At 37.6% G+C, this 23427-nt stretch overlaps 1 protein-coding gene across 3 annotated transcripts in view; it reads left to right on the forward strand.

Annotated features, from left to right (window-relative positions):
* LOC116176544 (Ca(2+)/calmodulin-responsive adenylate cyclase) overlaps window positions 1–23427 on the forward strand; it is a 151405-nt gene that overhangs the window by 116141 nt on the left and 11837 nt on the right. For all 3 annotated transcript variants that reach the window (XM_031495152.1, XM_031495154.1, XM_031495153.1), the window contains exons 4-14: window positions 4283–4401; window positions 7755–7866; window positions 12677–12963; window positions 14125–14269; window positions 14808–14993; window positions 16880–16885; window positions 17292–17375; window positions 21290–21475; window positions 21524–21802; window positions 21851–22101; window positions 22160–22409. In XM_031495152.1, coding sequence (XP_031351012.1) covers window positions 4283–4401; window positions 7755–7866; window positions 12677–12963; window positions 14125–14269; window positions 14808–14993; window positions 16880–16885; window positions 17292–17375; window positions 21290–21475; window positions 21524–21802; window positions 21851–22101; window positions 22160–22409 — 1905 coding nt within the window. The remainder of the gene's footprint in view (window positions 1–4282; window positions 4402–7754; window positions 7867–12676; window positions 12964–14124; window positions 14270–14807; window positions 14994–16879; window positions 16886–17291; window positions 17376–21289; window positions 21476–21523; window positions 21803–21850; window positions 22102–22159; window positions 22410–23427) is intronic.

Raw genomic sequence — 23427 nt, forward strand, 5'->3', positions numbered from 1 at the left:
GTTGAATTCTTCTATTCACGTATTCATGATTGCTGATCAACCCTTAATGCAAATTAATCAAAGAAATGAATATAGATGGTGCACCACAAGTGAGACACACTCCCTGTAGTAGTCAACTGCCACCTACGACAGACTATTAAAAAAAAATACATAATTTTCAATCCAATGGGGGTTGAATTCTTCTATTCGCGTATTCAGGGTTGATAATCAACGCTTCATGCAAATTAATCAAAGAAATGGAAATAAGTGGTGCACCACAAATGAGACACCCCCTGTAGGAGTCAACTGCTATCTAGGACGGACTTTTCACTAAAAATACATAATTTTCAATCCAATGGGGGTTGAATTCTTCTATTCACGTATTCAGGATTGCTGATCAACCCTTCACGTAAATTAATAAAAGAAATGTAAATAGGTGGTGCACTACAAATGGGACACCTCAACTCCCGTTTGAGAGAGAATTTTCTATAAGAAATACATAATTTACAATCCAATAGGGGTTGAATACGTCTACTCAAAGTTAATAATTAACCCTTTATGCGTAATTGATCAAAGAAATTACAATATTTGATACCCCACAAAAAATACACCCCCTGTAGTAGTCAACTCCCATCTAAGAGAGAATTTTCACTCCAAAAAATACATAATTTACAATCCAATAGGGGTTGAATGCTTCTGTTCCCGTATTCAGGGTTGCTGATCAACCCCTCAAGCGTAATTAATTAAAGAAATTAAAATATTTGATGCCCCACAATCCAATAGGGGTTAAATTCGTCTATTCATCTATTCAGGGTTGCTTATTAACCCTACATGCATAATTAATCAAAGAAATAAAATAAATAGTTGTTGCCCCACCAAAAATGCAACCCCTGTAGTAATAAACTCCTATCTAAGAGATAATTTTCACTAAATAAATACATAATTTACAATCCGGTGGGGGTTAAATTCGTCTATTTATGTATTCAGGGTTGCTGATTAACTCATCATGCAAATTAATCAAAGAAATGGCACATAGGCGGTACGGCACTAATGAGACACCCCCTGTAGTAGTCAACTGCCATCTAAGACAAACGTTTCACTAAAAAAAATACATAATTTTCAATCCAATGGGGGTTGAATTCTTCTATTCACGTATTCAGAATTGCTGATCAACCCTTCACGCAAATTAATAAAAGAAATGTAAATAGGTGGTGCACTACAAATGGGACACCCCATGTAGTAATCAACTCCCGTCTAAGAGAGAATTTTCTATAAGAAATACATAATTTACAATCTAATAAGGGTTGAATACGTCTACTCATGTATTTAGGGTTAATAATTAACCTTTTATGCGTAATTGATCAAAGAAATTACAATGTTTGATGCCCCACGAAAAATACACCCCCTGCAGTAGTCAACTCCCATCTAAAAGAGAATTTTCACTCAAAAAAATACATAATTTACAATCCAATAGGGGTTGAATGCTTCTGTTCCCGTATTCAGGGTTGCTGATCAACCCCTCAAGCGTAATTAATTAAAGAAATTAATGCCCCACAATCCAATAGGGGTTAAATTCGTCTATTCATCTATTCAGGGTTGCCGATTAACCCGACATGCATAATTAATCAAAGAAATAAAATAAATAATTGATGCCCCACCAAAAATACACCCCCTGTAGTAATAAACTTCTATCTAAGAGATCATTTTCACTAAAAAAAATACATAATTTACAATCCGGTAGGGGTTAAATTCGTGTATTTATGTATTCAGAGTTGCTGATTAACTTATTATGCAAATTAATCAAAGAAATGGACATAGGCGGTACGGAACTAATGAGACACCCCCTGTAGTAGTCAACTGCCACCTAAGACAGACTTTTCACTAAAAAAAATACATAATTTTCAATCCAATGGGGGTTGAATTCTTCTATTCACGTATTCAGGATTGCTGACCCACCCTTCACGCAAATTAATAAAAGAAATGTAAATAGGTGGTGCACTACAAATGGGACACCCCATGTAGTAATCAATTCCCGTCTGAGAGAGAATTTTCTATAAGAAATACATAATTTACAATCTAATAGGGGTTGAATACGTCTACTCATGTATTTAGGGTTAATAATTAACCCTTTATGTGTAATTGATCAAAGAAATTACAATATTTGATGCCCCACGAAAAATACACCCCCTGTAGTAGTCAGCTCCCATCTAAGAGAGAATTTTCACTCAAAAAAATACATAATTTACAATCCAATAGGGGTTGAATGCTTCTGTTCCCGTATTCAGGGTTGCTGATCAACCCCTCAAGCGTAATTAATTAAAGAAATTAAAATATTTGATGCCCCACAATCCAATAGGGGTTTAATTCGTCTATTCATCTATTCAGGGTTGCTGATCAACCCTTAAGCGTAATTAATTAAAGAAATTAAAATATTTCATGCCCCTACAATTCAATAGGGGTTAAATTCGTCTATTCATCTATTCAGATTGCTGATTAACCCTACATGCATAATTAATCAAAGAAATAAAATAAAAGTTGTTGCCCCACCAAAAATACACCCCTGTAGTAATAAACTCCTATCTAAGAGATAATTTTCACTAAAAAAATACATAATTTACAATCCACTCGCGGTTGAATTCTTCTATTCGCTTATTCAGGATTGCTGATCAACCCTTCATGCAAATTAATCAAAGAAATGGAAATAGGTGCTGCACCACAAATGAGACACTCCCTGTAGTAGTTCTACTGTCATCTAAGAGAGAATTTTCATTAAGAAATACATAATTTACAATTCAACAGGGGTGGAATTCTTCGATTCATAGATTCAGGGTTGTTGATTAACTCTTTAAGTGTAATTAATCAACGAAATAAAAATATTTGATGCCCTCACAAAAAATGCACCCCCTGTAGTAGTCCACTGCCATCTAAAAAAAATTTATAATTTACAATCCAATAGGGGTTGTCTTCTTCTATTCGTGTATTCAGGGTTGCTGATCAACCCTCTATGAGACTTAATCAATGAAATGAAAATATTTGGTACACCACAAATGAGACGCCCCTTCTAAGAGAAAATTTTAACTAAAAAATTTATAATTTACAATCCAATAGGGGTTGTCTTCTTCTATTCGTGTATTCAGGGTTGCTGATCAACCCTCTATGAGACTTAATCAATGAAATGAAAATATTTGGTACACCACAAATGAGACGCCCCTTCTAAGAGAAAATTTTAACTAAAAAATTTATAATTTACAATCCAATAGGGGTTGAATTCTTCAATGTATGTATTCAGGACTGTTGATGAACCCTTTCTACGTGATTAATTAAAGAAATAGAAATATTTGATCCTGCACAAAAGAGACGCCCCTTGCAGAGGACAACCATATGTGAATTGAGACCTTAATATCGATGAAGCAGTCTCAAAATTAACCCCAACATTAATTTTTTAACGTATTTACATACAACGTTTTTATTTTAATTCCTTTTTTACATTTTTGTAATAAGGGAACTCTCGTCCCAAGTACTAATGGCCGTTTGCACCGACAAATTTAAGTGGAGCTTAGCTTAAGCGTAACTTAAAATCCATGGCAACCATTGTCTCAATAATCGTTGTCATGGATTTTAAGCTACGCTTAAGCTAAGCTCCGCTTAAATATGTCTGTGCAAACGGCCATTAAGCTGTAGAGAAGTTTGCATGTGAGCCTCAAAACTTTGGAAGCAATGCATCCTTTAGATGGTGCCAGAAACTGATTAAATCATATAGTAATTTATCGTTCGCTACCCTTTTTTGCACTATCGATAAGTGTTACACTTCGAAATTGGATGAACCAAGCTGGAATGCACTTCGCATGATGCATTCTACAAAGGGTAGGTCATTGGCTTTAAGTGCAGTACTAATTCTGTTATGAGCGAAACACTAATTCAACTGACCACTTTAATGTAGCGGAAAATTACGCAAAATTGTAGGAATGCACCCGTTCTTTTGCGATTTGTAAAATAGTCTCATACGCGTAACCCACCCTGGACACGTCTCTAAGAACAGCCTTCGGGTACATTCCAGAGTCTCTTAGATCTTGCGTTAAACACTTCTATGTTATTTCTAGATTGTTCCTAGGCCCGCATCGATTTGGAAAGGGCCTTTCTAGTCGCTTTAGTAAGAAAACACATATGTCTGGAGGCTTGTAATTTGCTATTTAATGGCACTTTTTCTTGTCACATTCAGGCGGTTAGTAATAACTTTTCCAGACCCCATTTGGGGTTTCACAATTTATCCCGCATGGCGACTAATGGACTTTTTTATTTTCAGGAGAGGCTTCTGCTTTCGGTACTACCCCAACACGTAGCGATGGAGATGAAAAACGACATCATTTCGCCCGTGGAAGGCCAGTTTCACAAAATCTACATACAGAAACACGAGAACGTTAGGTAAGTAAACGTTTGTCGAGGAGGTGCTTCATGCAACCCTTTTACGTAAAGAGCTTTTGTGTTAACTATATTTTCCCACTTCATACTAAGTGTTTAATGTGACCCTTGTGTTAAGAAATATTAAAAGCGTTCAGTTTTAACAGTGCTATCCCGTTGAGCGTCTCTTATTCTAATTGTGATGTGGAGCTTTACTTTGAATCCAACAGTGGAAATAATGTATGTATTGATTCGAAAAAATCTCGTCCGCTAATAATTAATAGGGGTAGGTTTCCGTTTTCTCGCAAACATCTGCCAGGGTAGTTCCCACTTCATGGTGCTACGCTCTTTTCCAAAACGTGCCACTCTTAGAACTCTCGTGTTTGAAATCTCCCAGAGAAGGAAAATGTACTGCCACTCCCACTACGCGACAGCTTCCCCCCGGAAAAGGGAGATTTGATGGCCCGTAGTTTCCCTCAAAAGTGGAAAATGACAAAATGTTATGGCGCTTCCTAGAAAATAATCAAATGGAAAGATCTATATATTTTGGGAGAGAACGTAGCATCGTGGCATCGAAAGAAGGGAGGTTTCATGACTAATTCCCGAAAGTGTAATTTTCGGTAAATCGCTCAGTTCTTAGTGTATGAAAAGTCTTCCAGAGGAGCAAAATTTGATGACACTCTTAGAAATTTTCAAGCTTGTCAAAACTTTCAGATGCGTGGTATTCTTGAGCTCCATCAGATTCTTCCTTTTCTTCGATTTAACTTTCGGATCAGATTCTTAAAATTCTCCGTATCCTTACAATTCATCTAATTTTTGAGTGTTTTCACATTTTTCCAGCTCTTTGAGATTTTTGAGATTCTAGTAGCTACTTAACAAAGGATAATTCGTGTGTCATTTTCACCCGTTTACTTATTTTTCCTCTCAACTCAGGTTTTACAAAAATCGGTGTTAAATTTGCATATAAATTATTCCATCTAGGCTTGTACTACTTATTGTTGCGTTCATGTAAAATACCCTCTGGTGCCAATAAATTGTACATTAGGTACCTGCCTTTTACTATTACGTACTTTAATTAAATAGACCTTAATCCATTTTTCATTTAATGCAGTAAGAGTTGATTTGCAATAAATTGTTTCTGTTCCACACCCCCTTTTGTTGTTTATGGCCTCTGCTTTGCATATACGAGTTTACTAAATTATCTTAGGTACGTACTCCACAATTATTCAGCTTTTTTGCTAGTGGTGAGTAATTGGTCATTTACTTCCAGCAATATAAAGTCGTTTTGCACCATTTTCATTGCCGAGGGTATCCAGTTTCGTAATTGCAGACGAAGCAAATTGTTAAATTTTGAGATTATTTCAATCGCAATTTAGAGATTGGTAATTTTGTGGTTTGAATATTCAATATCTTTCGCATTGTAGCCTTATTCCTTAAATATCTCTGTATCTTCCATCATAGTTGGGTAGGAATTAATTGCTAATGGAATTAAGCCTTTTTTAGCACTGCTATAAAATGGCTTTTAATTAAATCTTTTTACAGAAGAAATTGTGTTAAAGAAACAGGAATTTTAATCAATTTGGCTTTGGAGAGAAGTTTTTCGTCGAAGATAACGTCTAGAGATCTAAATCTGGGTAGGAATTAATTCAAAATGGAATTAATTCGTGATTTAATTCTATTTGATGAATTAAATCTAATGAAATTAAGCCTTTTTTTAGCACTGCTATAAAATGGCTTTTTATTAAATCCTTTTACAGAAGGAATTGTGTTAAAGAAACAGGAATTTTAATCAATTTGGCTTTGGAGAGAAGTTTTTCTTCGAAGATAACCTCGAAGATAACGTCTCGAGATCCAAAGCTGAACAGGAATTAATTCAAAATGGAATTAATTCGTGATTTAATTCTATTTGATGAATTAAATCTAATGGAATTAAGCCTTTTTTTAACACTGCTATAAAACGGCGTATATTTAAATCCTTTTACAGAAGGAATTGTGTTGGAGAAACAGGAAGTTTTTCGTCGAAGATAACATCTCGAGATCTAAAGCTGGGTGGGAATTAATTCAAAGCGGAATTAATTCGTGATTTAATTCTATTTTGTGAATTAAATTTAATGGAATTAGTCCTTTTTTAGCATTGCTATAAAAGGGCTTATAATTAAATCCTTTTAGAGAAGGAATGGTGTTGAAGAAACAGGAATTTTAATCAATTTGGCTTTGGAGAGAAGTTTTTCGTCGAAGATAACGTCTTTAGATCCAAAGCTGGGTAGGAATTAATTACAAATGGAATTAATTCGTGATTTAATTCTATTTGGTGAATTAAATCTAATGAAATTAAGCCTTTTTTAGCACTGCTATAAAATGGCTTTTTATTAAATCCTTTTACAGAAGGAATTGTGTTAAAGAAACAGGAATGTTAATCAATTTGGCTTTGGAGAGAAGTTTTTCGTCGAAGATAACGTCTCGAGATCTAAATCTGGGTAGGAATTAATTCAAAATGGAATTAATTCAAAATGGAATTAATTCGTGATTTAATTCAAAGCGGAATTAATTCGTGAGTTAATTCTATTTGGGGAATTAAATCTAATGGAATTAAGCCTTTTTTAGCACTGCTATAAAAGGGCTTATAATTAAATCCCTTTAGAATAGGAATTGTGTTGAAGAAACAGGAATTTTAATCAATTTGTCTTTGAAGAGAGATTTTTCGTAAACAATAGTTACCTCGATACTTGTGTAGGACTTGACATTTCTCGATGTTAATTTTTCATCCCTTTCACTACTCTTGCAGCTCAGAGCTCTGGGCCCATAACCTGTTGAGATTTATACTTAGTGGTAAATTTGAAGTATCTCGGAAATGGAAAAGTTGGACACAATTTAATGACAGTTAAAACGATCTTTTTACCCTGACTACACATACAATGAACATTTACAGAGTACCTACACTACAAATGAATGAAAATATAATGGGAGAATTCTTGATTGAGTCAATAACTTTTCTAACAAATGCCTTTTGATGGAGTAGATCCAATATGTATTGGCGCAGCGAAAATAAAAAGAAAACTTTCGGAAAAGCGAACTTCAAATTTACCTTTCAATAATTTAACATCCAACTAACCGGCGGCGTGCGAGATTATTTTTCACGAAATCGATGCGCGGCGCTCGAGATTTTGTAAACGTAAACTTAACTTAAAAGAGTCGGGTTTATTTCCGGAAATGTTTATGGAAACTGCCGTTTTACCCCTTCAAGGGGTTCGCTTTTCTTAAATCCTACAGCAATTAAGCGAAATGAGTTTACGACGTTTACATGTAGATGAGCTTATAAAATCCTCGTTTATTTTCGCTTTCGCGAATCTCTATCCGTGCTTTTTTTTTGTTTTCAGCATTTTATTCGCCGACATCGTCGGGTTCACCGTCTTGGCATCGCAGTGTACCGCTCAGGAGTTGGTACGGTTGTTGAACGAACTATTCGGAAGATTCGATCAGTTAGCAAATGTAAGTACAATATTCATAATTTTGAATAAGCTGAGTGGAAATGATAATGAAGAGCTTAAGCCCTTCCAATTGTCGAAAATAATCAGAACTTCACTTTTTCATTTGAAGCTGCAGTTAAACATCGAAAAGGCTGTTAAAATTTTAAGAAAAAAGTGAGTTTTTTGTCATAATTTTTTAACACTCTTAAGATATTTTTATGAAATTGTGTACGTACACCTTTTCATCATTAAGGAGCATTTTTTTCGTAAGAGATTTTTTTTAATTTTCACCAGTGGCGTCCGTACGGGGTTTGAACTGACAATTTTATAAGTTTAGGACATACGATTATATAAACTTTGAGTTTTTCATGGAATGGAAAATTCAAATTGGGTGACAATTTGCCATGGTCACAGGAAACTTGGTTGGGCTGTCTAGTGAATGGAGTGCTGAGTGTTTAGTTATTTTTTTTCTCTTTCTGGTTGCCAAACTGTGCCCTGTGTCCTTTCTTTCCACATCGGTGGCATTTGTAAGATGTAAGGAGATTCCTTCTCTTCCTTTTCATTTTTCCCCTCGTCTATGCAACCATGGCGTTCTGAATTCCTAAAAATCATATGATTTTTATGTGTTGACTGACCCTATCATTTTAACAAAAATAATAAATTAAGAATAAAGTATCTTGCCAATACTTGAAATTGATCCTCTACTCTTGTTCAAATTTATTTCGGATTATTTTCCTCGATAGGCAAAATCCGGCATCTCAATTTCGTTAACCGAACTTTACAACAACAAACTTTTTTCACTTAGTACAGGAGAAAGCTTTAAAAGCGTCGGGACGCCTTTGAACTTTTAATTTGCAACACCACAATTTCAAGCCTTATGTAATGTAAAATTAGAGACGTAGATTAAATAATAAGAGAAAAGTGTATGTGGAAAAAGCACGATCGCGAAGTTACAATTTTTCTTTCGTGTTCGTTTTTGACATTTTCTTCAAATAAGCTTATAGGGACTCAGCTTTATAAAAAGCTGGATTAACGTCGGCGTCGTAACAGCTAAAGTCTTTCAAAGTGTGTACCTGTCACTTTTTCATTTAAAATGTATAGCGGCACCGGCACCTTATTACATTTTAACATCGCACTGATGCCAGGTAAATTTTCTTTACGTATTTTTCGATAGATTTATTTGTTCTTCAACTTCTCTCAATTCGAATTTGACGAATTTAATATACAGTAGGATTTTCTTTAGTTTGCGAGCACGTCATCGGTGTATTATTACGACGTCATGACTAAGTATGTTTACATAGCATCATGCAATGAATGCTGCAATCAGTGCTGCATTGTGGGTAGGATACTCATTACTGGCGGATATTTTTATACACAAATGAAAGGAAATTGAATTATTTTGTGCGTAAGAAAAGACGAGCACATATTAAGTATATTACGCACACAACCAGGCGATGTCAGAGAAACCTTCTTTGGGACAAAAACCCTGACACAAAGATCACGATCTAAATTAACAAAAGCAAAAGATAATCCACAAAACATTTCAAATTGTGTAACAATAAAACTCAGGTCTCGAATTTCAAGATTCGAGGAACGTCATATTTTTTTCCAAAAACAAACGTGCTTCGTTCCAGCTGGTTGTTGAACGTTGCAAAGGTGATAAACATTCGCCCAACTTGCTCGCCGATGTTCCTATTTTCGTCCTGGTAAAAATCGAACCACAGCCTTTGTATCGAAGACGCGTTCCTTTCGGATCTCACCATGACATTTAAAACACCGTTCACCGGCCATCATTTTGTGGACTTCAAATCCTGAGGTTGATATCTGAATAAACCCGAAAACGTTCAAAATAACGAATAAGATTAGAAATAAATTGCTTACTTTTTCTTGGTAAACCCGATGGCATTTTTGCGGTAGGTATACAACCTGGGAACAAAAAAAAACCTTTTCACTAAAGGTTTTTGGTTTTGTTTTTAAATAACGCGTCTGGCGCGCCTCAAACCCCAACGTTGAACTTTAAAGTTGAAATATTTCCACGTCAAAACGATAAACTAAAAGAAGTTTATTGAATGGATTCGAAAGATTAACGAAACCTTTCAGAATTCATTAATAAAACTCAATTCGACGTTACCAATTTTTCATCTTCTTCCCCTAGCGTCTTTATTACATTCGCATTTCGATTGCGGAACACCAGGTGAACTGCTTCAATTTTATTGTATAATCGCACAAATTAAACGACGCGATTGTTCTCTAAAGGATGTTCTGTGTAGGGAACAAGACGTCTTTAGTACAACAAAATTAAGCTTCCAGACCCCAGAATTAGCCGAAACGATTACAGACAAGAGGGAATATGCGCAATTAAATAATAATAGCCGGTAGATCAAAGAGGTTTATTACGTATGGAATTAACGTTCCTTGAGAAGGGCGCAATTATGTAGTGAAACTAAGCATTAATGCCTTATTAGCGATTTTTATAAGGGATGATATGTGTGTAGATTCATTATTAATCCGAATATTTAAACAATTCCAACCTAATCATCCCTAAAATCGTCTCTATCGTTCCAATTACATTCCCCGAGAAAGGCGACTATTTTCGTAAAGTAGTTTTAGTGGATTTAGTGACAAGTGTAACGGTAGCTCTAAATTTGCGTTTATTTTTTTCGAGATTTCTAAGAATAGAGCAGTTTAGGAAGTGAATGGTTTGATTGGTGGAATTGTATTGTTAAACCGTGGTGGTAATGACGGTCGTCTTTTCTGCGTTGTTTAATTTCTGTAGAGCATTGTTTTATTAATGGATTTCGCATTTCTGGAGACTCGATGTCGAGGATTTGGATCATATTCAGTTATCATATATAGTATTGAGTATTGTGTGTCTGTGAGGGTAAGGTAGTGTAACCTCTAAGCACCTAATCATCTGGATTTTTCTGCTGTCCTAACTCGTGTTAGAGTAGTATTAGCAGATTGAAGAAGATAATTACTGCTCTGAGGTTTAGTACCCCATCGTCTGGTTCTTCACGATTAAGTGGAGAAAAAATTCGAAGAAGGCCAAGACAAAATGGAAAAAAAATTGAAGAAACTCAGAAGGAAACCCGAGGTTTACAAATACAAATCGCGAAAGTCGGCAAAAAATGAAGAAACTAGAATTCTGGAAGTAAAATTAAAGAGAAGCAGTGCAGCAGTTGAAGAAAGAGAGGAAGGGGTGAAGAAAAATGAAGAGAGATTTGGCCAGTACGATTCAGATATTGGGAAATTAAGAAACAATTGGGAAGAGTACAGAAAAACCAACCATCACCAACTCCCCATCATGCATCATCAAAAAGTAAGAAAATTCGACGGAAATATTCAGACAATCCATTCAGCGAAGAAGAAGAAAATCAGAAACAAAAGTATTTGGAGGAAACTTAAGGAAAAATAAAAGAAAATCAAGAAAAGGAGACCATGAAGAGTCAACCAATCATTTTAGAGAAGTTGGAGAGGGTAGGAGAGCAAGCTGAAGCTAGTAGTTGTAAGTAGAAAAGCTAATCAAGAAGATCTTTTGAAAGCACAAGAATTAAATTGGAAACTTGAGAAAAAACAAAAAGAGAGAATAGCCATTTCAGAGCAAGAGTATGCGAAGATAGAAGAGGAAGCATGGTACTACAAGATATGAACAAGAATTTAGGACAAGAAATTGAAGTTTAAAGAAGAAAAGAAGACATTCGAGAAGAAGTTACATAGCGCAATATTCCGAGTTATTAAGTGAAGATGAATTTGATGAAGATAACGAAGAAGAAGTTGAAGAAGTAGAAGAACTGAGCACTGCAAAAGTGAAGAATGGTATTACAGGATTTTTAAACTAGAAGATGATCCAATGATTACGGTAAGAATGAAAATTAATTATGAAGTGATCAAAATTTGAAATAATTTCAACAAAGAGGAAATACTTATAGAAGGACCAGTTGAAGAGATAAGATGGAATCTCCAAACGCGTCGGGGGTGGCTTTTAAAGCTACTCACTCCTACTATTCGTATAAAGCGGTACATATGCAATTTTTACGCATATCTAAAATTCGAAAAAAAACGGTCTAGCGGGCTCCCGTTACAGAATGATGCATTACAATTCCAATCTAAGCGCCCCTAAAATCATAAATCAAAGAACCTTATTAGCGTTTTTTAAGGGATGTGGATTTATTATTATCAATCTGAATATTTAGAACAGCTGCAACCTAAGCATCCCTAAAATCGTTTCGATTCTCTCCATTATGCTCTCTAGGAAAGGGGAACAGGTTCGAAAATTTAAGTATTACGAGAAAAGTCCCTACAATCATTTTTCGTGTTTTCAGCTCATTGGCTAGGTTTAATTTACCCTTTACCCAATTACCTAATTTATAAAACACGAAAACATTCACCGCGTAAAAAGTTGTACCTACACTTTTCCGTCTGCGGAAAATTAATTAATGTTGGTTTAAGGGAAAACCACCGTCGGAATTTTCTGTCGCGGTATTTACAACCTCTAGCAGACAAAGTTAAGATCTTAATTAAAATAATTAATCTTTATTATTCAAAGTTTGACATCTTTTCACCGGTACAATTCCATTCATTCTACAGCCCCGACTATAGATTAGATTACGAAATTAATTACACTTTATAATTAAACGTCCCATTACGTTGACTTTGCCGGAAAATGTACTGAAAACGGTGTTGTGTCATTTTTCTGATTAGGCTTCTGATGCGATCTTTTAATGATGTTTATTGTTTCTTCATCTTCTGTTTGGGGAGTTGCTATTCGCCTTAAGGACTACAACATTTTATGCTAGGGAATAAAATGTCTCTCAGGATTTTTTTAATTTCAGGATAATCATTGCCTGCGAATAAAAATTCTGGGCGATTGCTACTACTGCGTTTCGGGACTGCCCGAACCCCGATCGGATCATGCACATTGCACTGTGGAGATGGGTTTGGACATGATCGACGCAATTGCGAGCGTCGTCGAAGCGACCGACGTACAGTTGAACATGAGGGTGGGTATACATTCGGGTAGGGTATTGTGCGGCGTTTTGGGGCTACGAAAATGGCAGTACGACGTTTGGTCGAACGATGTCACTCTCGCAAACAACATGGAGGCCGGTGGAGAACCTGGGTAAGTCTCGTATAGGTTTAGGAACCAAATGAGTAAAACCTTAAAAATTAATTTTATATGACACATAGAAGGTGGCGTAATAAATCAACGGCTCAAGTCACAATTTTCCCTCATAATTCCGATTTATGTCACAAGGTAATGAGAAAGATTCTGTTAATGAGATTGGGTACAGTGAAAAGGAAAGAGAATAGTATTTTAATTATTGCAAGTGTGCTGCTTTGATTTTCACATGTAGTGGTGTGGGAATTTCCCTCCGTCTGGTATTTACTTGAACTTGGAATGACACTTCCTCGCCTTCAGACTACGTCAATCTCTGATAAAAATTCGCCACCGAGAATTAGTCTGCAACCCCTCGACCCCACATCGCCGATCTCAACGCGATTGCGTTATATCTAAATTGATTGGTTTGCTATTAATACTACCCACTGATCTTTTATATTTTTCTCTATTTTTATCCGCTTTCCAGTTGCATTTTCATTTTGAAAAGCAAGCATTGCCAATATTGAAACAAATGAACTAAATCAATATTAGAAAGACGGAACTTCGGAGCGGAAAAATATATCACGAGACAACAGGTGCCACTTATACGCTGTTTAGACGAAGGGGAAAAAAAATCAGCGCGCCCATTTCTCTGCTCCGTATCGATCCTATGCGTTTTTACTTCTTTGTTTTATGTCTTTTTCATTACTGTTTGCACTTTCACCCTCGCCTTTTTCTTTCCGGCGTAATTATAAACGAACATGGGGGGATCGGTAACGATCGCTCCCATATGTATTTGCGTCTTTTTGTAAGATTTGATTAAATGGAAATGTCGCGTCGACACGTGCTCCGCTCACGTTGCCAATACAGATGAGAGATCGTTCGTTCAAGATTGACTACGGACGAAGGGTTGGGTAAAACCGCTCAGAATGAAAGATTATGACGAAAATGCCGACGAAAAAACATCCGAACCAAATCGAAATGTTAATGGAAATATCCTGCCGATAACGCAGTTTGTAGGCTCTCATCCCGTTATTGAACCGTATATTGAATGAGGTTGGCACTTGCACTTTGCGGCGAAAAATGTGTCTAAAACATCATTTTGAAAAATCACCTGCTTGATATTTTGATGCTACGAACTTGTATGGTTGCCCTATGACACTAATGATATTTGTGTTCTAGGAGGGTACACATCACTCAGGCAACTCTTGACTACCTTGGTGGAGAGTATGAGGTAGAAGCGGGAATGGGCGGTACTCGAAACCAGTACCTGCGAGATAACAGTATCACCACTTACTTCATAGTGCCACCGGCGAGAAGAAGAAAGGTATACATAGCTCGATGCTTTAAAACGTTTTTTAACACGCAATTAATCAGTTTTTGAGAGAAAATATCAAATTCAAAGTCTTTAGGTTGTGTATATTAGTTTTTTTTAGCTCTGCTCAAGGTATGACGAGTTAGATCACTTTATGATTTTCAGAGAGTTTATTTTGTACAGTATTATGCACCGTTTACCAAACACGTTTTTGGTTTGCCGTGCATTTTTGTGCTTTTGGTGGATAGCATGTCTCAGCTTATGAATGCGCCTTCCTCTCTCGCCTTTTCCTTTGATTTTGTTCTATCACTTCTATCTACACCTGTGCACTGTTTTGCTTTTATGTATTATAGCAGTTTCATTTCGTCTTAATCCAGTTTTATTTTTAATTAACATTGTTAATAATACCCTTAAACATTTTCTTAAGGCGTCTAAGACGGTCGTCAGTTTGCGAAACTTAGACGTCTTTGTAGAACCTTTCCTTTACTTTCCACAAGCTAACCCTGTGACTAACCTGCCCGCCCTGGCACCCCTGGCGGATCTCTTCCAGCCACTCTTGTTCAACACGCTGCAGGTCCGGTCCGCTCTTGGTGCCGCGCAGAGAAGAAAGCTGAGCTTCAAGAACGTCTCGAACGTCGTCGTCCAACTGCTTCACTCGATCAAATACTCGATGGAGGTTCCGTTCTCCAACATGACCATTCAGTCGTCGGACGCGAAGAACAGCAACACCAGGAAGGTGAGTCCAAATTTATCGTATTTTTGACTTTTAAATTTTACACAATGGCAAGGAAGAGAAGGGTTATTAATTTAAAGCTTTTAATTTGTACTTACTCCATGTTGCAAAAAGCCGATTTCGTCCAAATTGGAATGGTTTGCACTTATTGCTTACTTTCGCATGATGCGCTTTTTGCATTAGTAGAGAACTAGTGTAGGAAAACAGATATCTATTAGGCACCATGCGCGGAAAATTAGCAATAGCATTCCCCCAATTGATTTTCATGCGATATGAAATCAGCAATTATTATTCACCAACTGAGAGAATATACCTTTTAATTTGCAACCTTATTTTGATTAACGTTTGCCTATTCTGGACATATTGAACACTTAAGTATCTGGTGCAGAAGAATTCCAATCACGTATCGAACAAAGTACCTCTAGTATCTCGTAACATCTCGTATTTAAACCAATTTCATTGCCTGCCGTTTCTAAACCTGTGAAGGTTGAATCTTCCTTACTTACTTAGGTCAGGCCTATTCTAATTGTGTGAGCCCTCGAAAAATCTTTTGTGGTCAACCTGGATATTACCAAAATGAAGTGTAGTTCTTGTAAAAAAAACGAATAAAGGCCGACAATCAGTCTAGGTCCGGTCGACAGCATTAAAGTAAACCCCAGACTGTCTATAGCTCTTCTGAATGCACTCACTGTTCGCGATTCTTATCCGTTCACTTTAATAAGTAAACTTCGTGATGCTAAGTTCCTTTCTACTATCGATTTAAAGTGCTAAAACTGCATTTGTCGTCCCTGGCAAATGTTTATTCGAGTTTGTTAGCATGCCCTTTGGGCTCACTAATGCTCCTGCTATCATGCAACGATTGATAGACATGATTATCGATGAAATATTTTCCGATTACGTATTTACGTATCTAGACGAAATGTAAAATGTTGCTATAATGTGTATATTATTGAATAGCATAATTGCTAACTTCACATAGAATGTACAAATTTATTGCTAATTGCTTCAGCTTTCCGTTAATCGAATAGATTATTTCAACACTTCCTAGGCGGCCTACATAAATCACGTGCTGTTGCTAGCTTCACACCAGTCGCTATACATCCCCAAATAGCTGTATGCTTTTAGTTTTAATCCAACCCTTTAGACTTTCAGATTTCTAATACTTGAAGCATGTTCCTTTTATTTTTAATAATAACGTACTCTACATGGAACGTCAAAAAGGGGATGATTGTACGCAATTGTTCCAGTCACAAAGAATATTTGATGCAAAGCTACCGACCGCTCGCTCGTTAATCTCCCCTTTAAAGCCACACCGTTAAAAAATAATATTTTACTATCGAATTTATGCCAGTTCCAGACGTTGTAAAACTGAATGATTTTATGTGCATTTCGCGTGAGGTGCAGTTACTCAGTAATATCCTTCATCATTTCCGATGAACCCTTTTTTTGGTATTTTAGCAAGAACGCGTTGGAAGTCGAGAAAATTAGATCGTAAATTTAAACGCTCCTCAAAATTTGTTTTGGGGGGCGTTACGCTATTTTGAGTTTAACGCATAAATCTTCGTGTCCTTGCAGCTTGTGCATGAAATGAATTAGGCACGGATAGTAAGCGTCGGATTCGCATCCTTTTAAAAGCGACTGTAATTAAAAACCAGGATCAAAAAGACATTTGTACAAATGCCCTCCTTGGGAGGGTCTTAAATTTAGTTTCAATTTCGAGAAAACAGGCAGTTTTGCATAGCTTAACCTCTTTTTCCATACAGGATGCTTCCAAATCCGATGGAAGCACCCTGTATGATAATTAAAAGCTTTTTTATGTAAATAATAATTAAACTTTTCTAATTTCCTTGCACTTGGATGTTGTGGTTTGCATGACTTTTGCATTTTAGGACGCGGTAAGTGTGCATAGACTACTACTACTCAAAAAAACGGTTGACAGACTTTCTTTGTATTGTAAGTAATCAAGACCGCACTTTGGTAAGTGCCCTTTACCACGTTGAATTCGCTTTTCCTATTTGTTACGATTTTACACGATGTTTTGTGGTAACGGAAAATGTGTTTGCACAGTTAGTGTAACATCGCACTTAGAGGCTTCAGTTTTTTGAGCTCCCTTTTCTGGGTGAAGATTTTTATGAAACTAAAGTGTGTAGTGACTTGAGCGATGTGTACACGATGCCAGAGGGCACGGTGTAGACCCGTCTCGAGTCTAAAGATGATGAAGAAATATGTCAGCATGTTATTTGTATAATTGTTGTGTCTAATAGTAGCGGTGTGAACAGTCGATGTTAATGTCGCTTGTAGGTGCTAGACCTTCAGAGGATACTTCATGCGGAGCCCACCTCCTCTGGTCCATCTGAGGACCTTTCAGACAACACTGGCAGCGAAGTGAGTCACTGCTTGCCTCACCTAATTTAAATCCAAGTCTTTTCTTTGCCATCTGAATAATTTTGATTTTTATCTTATTTCTCACCGCTTTTGATAATATGTTATGTTTTTTTTTTCTGAAACTAATTACAAAATTTTGATACAACGCTAAAAATCCAGTTGGCAAGCTGGCCCGATCACTAGTTCTTCGTTTGCGTTCTTCTGAACACAAATGATTTTGTGATCAGATCCACGCGAAACGTCACGCTTGTACCGGTACCAAATCAGATGTTGATTTCGCGCTAGCCACCGTCTCCCTTCCTACTAACTCGTTTGTAGGTGAGCCCAGATCTGCCATAAATCAAATGTGAAGGGAAGCTAAAGTCGCCTCAATCAAGTTGATTCGACCTCTTACATTCGCACAATGACTCAATAGAAGTGAAATAACGTGTAAACTCATTTTGTGCTCTATTAGCAAGTAGAAGCCATGAGAAGGTCTTAGTGAAGATGCGGTACTCCCAACCGTACTCAGCACAGACTACAGAAGTCGATATTGAGGATGAAGTGATTTTTTGAATAATTATTTTAATTATTAATGCGGTATTGATTCTTAAATATTTCGTGCGTTTTCGCTTGATGTAAGTCGCCGAATCCATCCGAAATATGTTTGCATGGTTTTATCTTTTTGTGTGTAACGCTCCTCTTTGGGATATCGGACACTGCTTTATTTTTTATTTGGTGTGTGTTTCTTTTTAAAAAAGCGATCCTTACATCAATCGAATAGTAAAAATATTTTTTATCAAAACGAAATTGTGCACGTTCCTTTATATTTAAACGCGAAATGCGAAAACGGATCAGTGAAATTATTCGTAAATTGAACAATCACCGACTAAAGGGTGTAGAACTTTTCTTAATTTTTGATCGCATCCTACTATTTTGTGCGCTTTTTCCAGATTTTTTGTAACAATATTGACGAATTTATAGAATTTCTAATCTAATATTTAAATAGAAAGTATACAAGGTGTCTAAATTAGAAGCTCAAATTTTCCAATAAATTGTACGACTGGTGCAATTGTAAAGATCCGAAAGTAAGTGGTGGAATGAATGATATTTTTTTCTGCGTATTTAAATTCTATGAAGTATTGTTCTCATAATGGTTTCCGGAGGTCTTCAGTGAGTCGGAGATATAGGAGGTAATCTTATCTTAGGAGGCTGACCTAAAAATGATGTAACTCTGAGATCACCAGTCCGCATTATAAAAATACAATTCAGCAGAGTTCCTGTGTTTGGGTTTTAGAAGAATAGCGTAATTTCTGGAAGATTCTCATTCTCATGCTTTGGTCAATCTTAGAGATGATGTTATAGGGTGGTCTCCGTCGAGCGTCCCTTTTGGTCTGCATGTTGGTTGGTGTGAAGGTTTTTTTTCTTATGAACCTTTCCCTTATGTATTGCTCTACTACTCCCTCTATCGTTTTAAGGACGAAGGACGATAGACCGATAGGTCGCTAGCTTTTGGGGTGGTTGCTCGTACTATACTCAGTGAGGGACGGTGTATTCATCCCAGCACCCAGTGCACTTTGCTTTGTTAAAGACTCTTTTGGTGGCTTTCCAGAGCTTTCCAAGCGAATTATTCCACCAGGGTGTGCGGCTATTTGTTTTAACTCGCTTCAGCGGACAGCTCTCCTCAAAAGAGGAGAGAATGGCATCAGTGAACAGTTTGGCAAGTCGTGAAGTCAACTCTTCGCCCTTCTGCAGAGTCCTGCGGTGTTGCTTTTCAGTAACTCCTCGTACAGTGTCCAATCTCTGAATTTTCGGGTTGTTTCTCTCGTTATCCTATATCAGATTTGTCTGTGGTCTGATAGGGAGGGCTCGTCGGAGATCCTCCATCTCACTACTCTGCTTGCTAGAAAGGAGGTGGCTGGTTGAAAATGTTGGTTCATTGCCTTGATTGAGTATTTCTGGTTCCTATGACGGTCAACCGTGAAGACTATTACTGCGGTGGTGTCAGTCACGTTGCGGTGGATTTTCACGTTAATGCCTGCATTTTGGTTGTGTAACCATTTTAAAATGTGGTTGGTCGACTCTTCCTCCTCTCTGTGCAAGTGAACACGTTATGCTTTGGGAGATCCTTTTCCTCTCGAGGTTCCTTCCGACGTTTTGGCGGTTGCGACGTGGTTTTTCAACAACTGGACCGTCTCCACGTCCATACAGCCAGCCTTGCATGGCAACCGAATCGTAAAAACGGAGCTTTGTCTCCCCTTCGCCATCGAATATCGCTTCGATTATGTTGACTTTCAATAATTCCAACTTGTCATCGGAGATGGTATCCAATTTAGGGTCTGTCGAGAAGATCTCTACTTTGATCCTGGCAGGGCGCCCCGGAAGGTTTTCTTTGGAGGTGCGGAAGAAGTTGAGAAGTTGAGGAGATTTACAGCCATTACCCTAGTCTCGTTTGGGTAGCTATTAGTTTTTTGAACCGCTTGCGAGCGGCACCACAAAGCTTTACTTGTGGGGTGGACATACCCTCCACAGCTTTGTTTAGTTCACTTGTCCTTCCTGAGACTGCTGAGGTTTTGTTATCCAAGTGCTCAGGTGTTCCTTCGGAGAGAGGAATGGTAACACTGCCTATGGTAGTGTCTTCCTCAGAGGCCAATAAGGTCCTCTCGATGTCGGACAAGCCTTGATCAGCGGTGGCTGGAGGCAGCGACTACTCCGTTACAGCTTGAGTAGTTTTTGTAAGTCGGACATGAAGGTCCTACGAGTAGTTGGCTTTTAAACGGTCACTGGCAGCTTGCCCCTACTATCAGAAGGCTGCTTAAAATTGGGGGGGGGGGGGCTTGGTACTCACGGTTCGCCGGCTAGCGACCAATCTTTTCCTTGGCCATATAGCCCTCGGCCTAGTCAGTCAGTTTTAATTTGGGCATGTGGTGGTTTTTTCGGGCATTGATTTGAAACCTTCATTTCTCGCAAGTTTTCCAAAAATCTTATAATTCAAAGCAATATTGTTTACGACCAGTGCTCAATCAACCAGGGGCGATTGTTACAAAAAGGGAGGTTTGAATTTCCTGTTAAAATTGGTAACAAAAATAAACTGATTTTAAACATACGTATTCGAAAAAAAACTGTCATGAAAGTAAAGTGTACGATTTTGCGGGACGGGTAATACAAAAGACGTTTTAAACAGTTACAATTACACTCAGGTGGTACTTCAGAAGGTTGCTTGCTTGCAAACTTTAAACATTGGAAGTTACCGTCAGAAAAAAAAATGGATCCAGAGGGCAACGACTCCATGACAAATTCATAGAAGAAAAGGTATCCGACGGAAGATCCATTTTACACTCCGTATCATGTCACGAAACATTGTATCAACCAAGAATAACTGCCCCTAACCTGTCTTATGCCAATATCGTCATCTATACCTACAGGGACAAAAATAAAAGAAAGTAAACGTGTGTGAAAATGAAAACGAGAGCTGAATGTAAGCGGTAGCACAGAAGTTTAATCTATAAAACGTAGGGAGAAGAGGCGAGGGAATGACAATATAACGATTTTACAAAGACATTATTCGGCCAAAGAAAATGATATCAAAGACCAAAAAGAAAAGAAAGGGTTTGGCAAACATTCAAAATTAAATGCATTTCACCAATGAAAAAGTGAAAGCTTAAAGTAAAACGAAATTTTTAAAAGAATTTTTTGGCATCCCGTATCATAGACAATACGTTATTTTATTTCAATTTGACATTGTGCGGATTCTAACTTGCACCACTACCCCTTGCGATGCTTACTTTGGCTGTAGAACCCTCGTCGAGTGCTTAACGTTCAATCATAACGCCTCCATAAACACACATTGTCGGAAAACTAGCTGTGCTTCTCTTACGCTTTTTGTAATCGGGCACCAGCCAAAACCCGCCCCTAACATTTACTTTTTCTTTTAGAATAAAGTTACAGAGAAATTTAAGCGGCCGTTTAAAAAGCGACATTCGAGCGTTTATCACCAGCCCTCGAACAGAGTCAATAAATATCTGGCGCAGGCGATCGAGGCGCGAAGTGTGGACCGTGAGAAATCCACGCACGTTAATTTAATTTCGCTGTGCTTTAAGGACAGACAGAAGGAGCATCACGTAAGTTGAACGGAATATCCGAGGGAGATTAATGCGCCATTATTTCAGTATCACGGCGAATTGGATGTCGGATTCGGCTCATCTCTTGTGTGCGCTTTAGTTCTGTTGGTGCTACTGGGAGGTCTCCAGGCCGTAATCCTTCCGAGGACTATTATTTTGCTATTACTTTTTCTAACTGCTTTCGTGTGGATATCCGTGGTGCTTATGCTGCTGTTGGCCGTTCGACTGAGGTGGATTTTATGGGACATTTCGCATAGTTTTGCGCTGCGTCTCGCCATCACTGTGTTTACGATTGTGCTGGTTTATACAGTTGCGCAAGTCAATGTGGTGAGTATCGTCCCTGACGTGGACCGAAGGATAATGAGTCCTGAATAGTTTACATGCTCCATCTACTCGTCCGAGAACGGGACTGTAAATGGAAACATTTTCGAAAGGGATCACAGGGCCTGCCCCCTGCCTCAGTACATCGTGCTATCCTGCGCTCTTGGATATTTAGCGGTCGCTCTATTCCTGCGACTCCCCATCTTGTTGAAGATTGCCTTACTAATAATTATGTCGACGGTATACGTTTTGTTAATAGAGTTGTCGCATATTAAGCTATTTTTGACTTACGACGAAGTTGTTAAGTAAGTAGATTGTGAGTTTGAAGGTGTCGGAAGTAATTCGCCCTTTCCCCTTTTAAAGCTCAGGAATTCCTGGCATACCCGCCCACGTCGTAAGCGTCGTTGAAGTTCTAATCTTCGTAATAGCGGTGTTATTGCACGGCCGTCAAGTGGAATGGACTGTTCGTCTCGACTTTCTCTGGCAAGTACAGGCGAACGAGGAAAAAAGGGAAATGGACGCTTTGCAACATTCTAATAAAAGAATATTGTTTAACTTGTTGCCTTCACACGTCGCGACGCACTTCCTCGATAATCAATTTAGAAACAACATGGTACGTATTGCATACTTTTGTTTATTGTTGCACTTCTGCACACTGTTTAAGTTTTAAACGTGTACGTGAGAGGCATGGCACTATTGCCATTAATTGTGATGAACTTGCCTCCTGTCTATGTAAAAATGTATCGACTTCAAATTGAAATGTCTGTGTGGGGAAGGTTCAAACACAATTATTTATGTTTATTGTTGCTTTTTTTTGTCAGCGCCACATATTTTCTAGAATGACGAATGGCGATTTTTAAGGGTGCGATAAAACCTATCCTCCGCGTTTTTCCTTGAAAAATGCTATTAGCTTTGATTATATAATACATAGATTTACGGTTCTTATAGACATATTATGAGAACAGTATATTTTAGTTCGTGGACATGGACACTAGGCGGCCATAACCATTAACTCGTATATCCGATCCAGTGCGTATAGAAATCTACTCCCTAGAATCTAGGGAGACCTTCTGCAGAGGCACCTCTGAAAAAAGCATTATGCGGGTCACTCTGTAATTGGACCAAGCCTGTTGAGGGCCCAGAACAAGAAAGGGATAATAAATAATAATTAATAAATAAACTATAAAAGCTCATATTATTGTTGAACCCCAAGGCGAAGTTCAGGTTGGTTACAAGTAACCGCCACCTGCTCTTCCACTTAACCTTTTATTTCCCGAAATACAACAATGATGAATGATCTCGTTAATTTGCATTTGTCTGACTTACTACTAAACCCAACTATCGTACCAAATGTCTGAATAGAAGTCTTATTGAATGTGTGCTACATTTTAGAACAGACGGAAGAGAAGATCGTTATAACTTATAAGCAAAGCAAATGGTAGTGAGAATCTGCAGGGTTTTGTTTTTTCAGGGATCATGTTCGATTTTCTACCCCAGAACTTTTTTTCGGTGAACCACTGGTAGATTGTAAAATATTGTTTGGAAACTATGTGGTCTCTTGTAATATGTTCGTATTTGCGACCGTTATAAATCAATTTTCGGTAGTTAAAATGAAACATTTTTAAAATGGA

This window comes from Photinus pyralis, unplaced genomic scaffold (genome assembly GCF_008802855.1).
Source record: "Photinus pyralis isolate 1611_PpyrPB1 unplaced genomic scaffold, Ppyr1.3 Ppyr1.4_LG7, whole genome shotgun sequence".
In the NCBI taxonomy this organism is placed as follows: Eukaryota; Metazoa; Arthropoda; class Insecta; order Coleoptera; family Lampyridae; genus Photinus; species Photinus pyralis.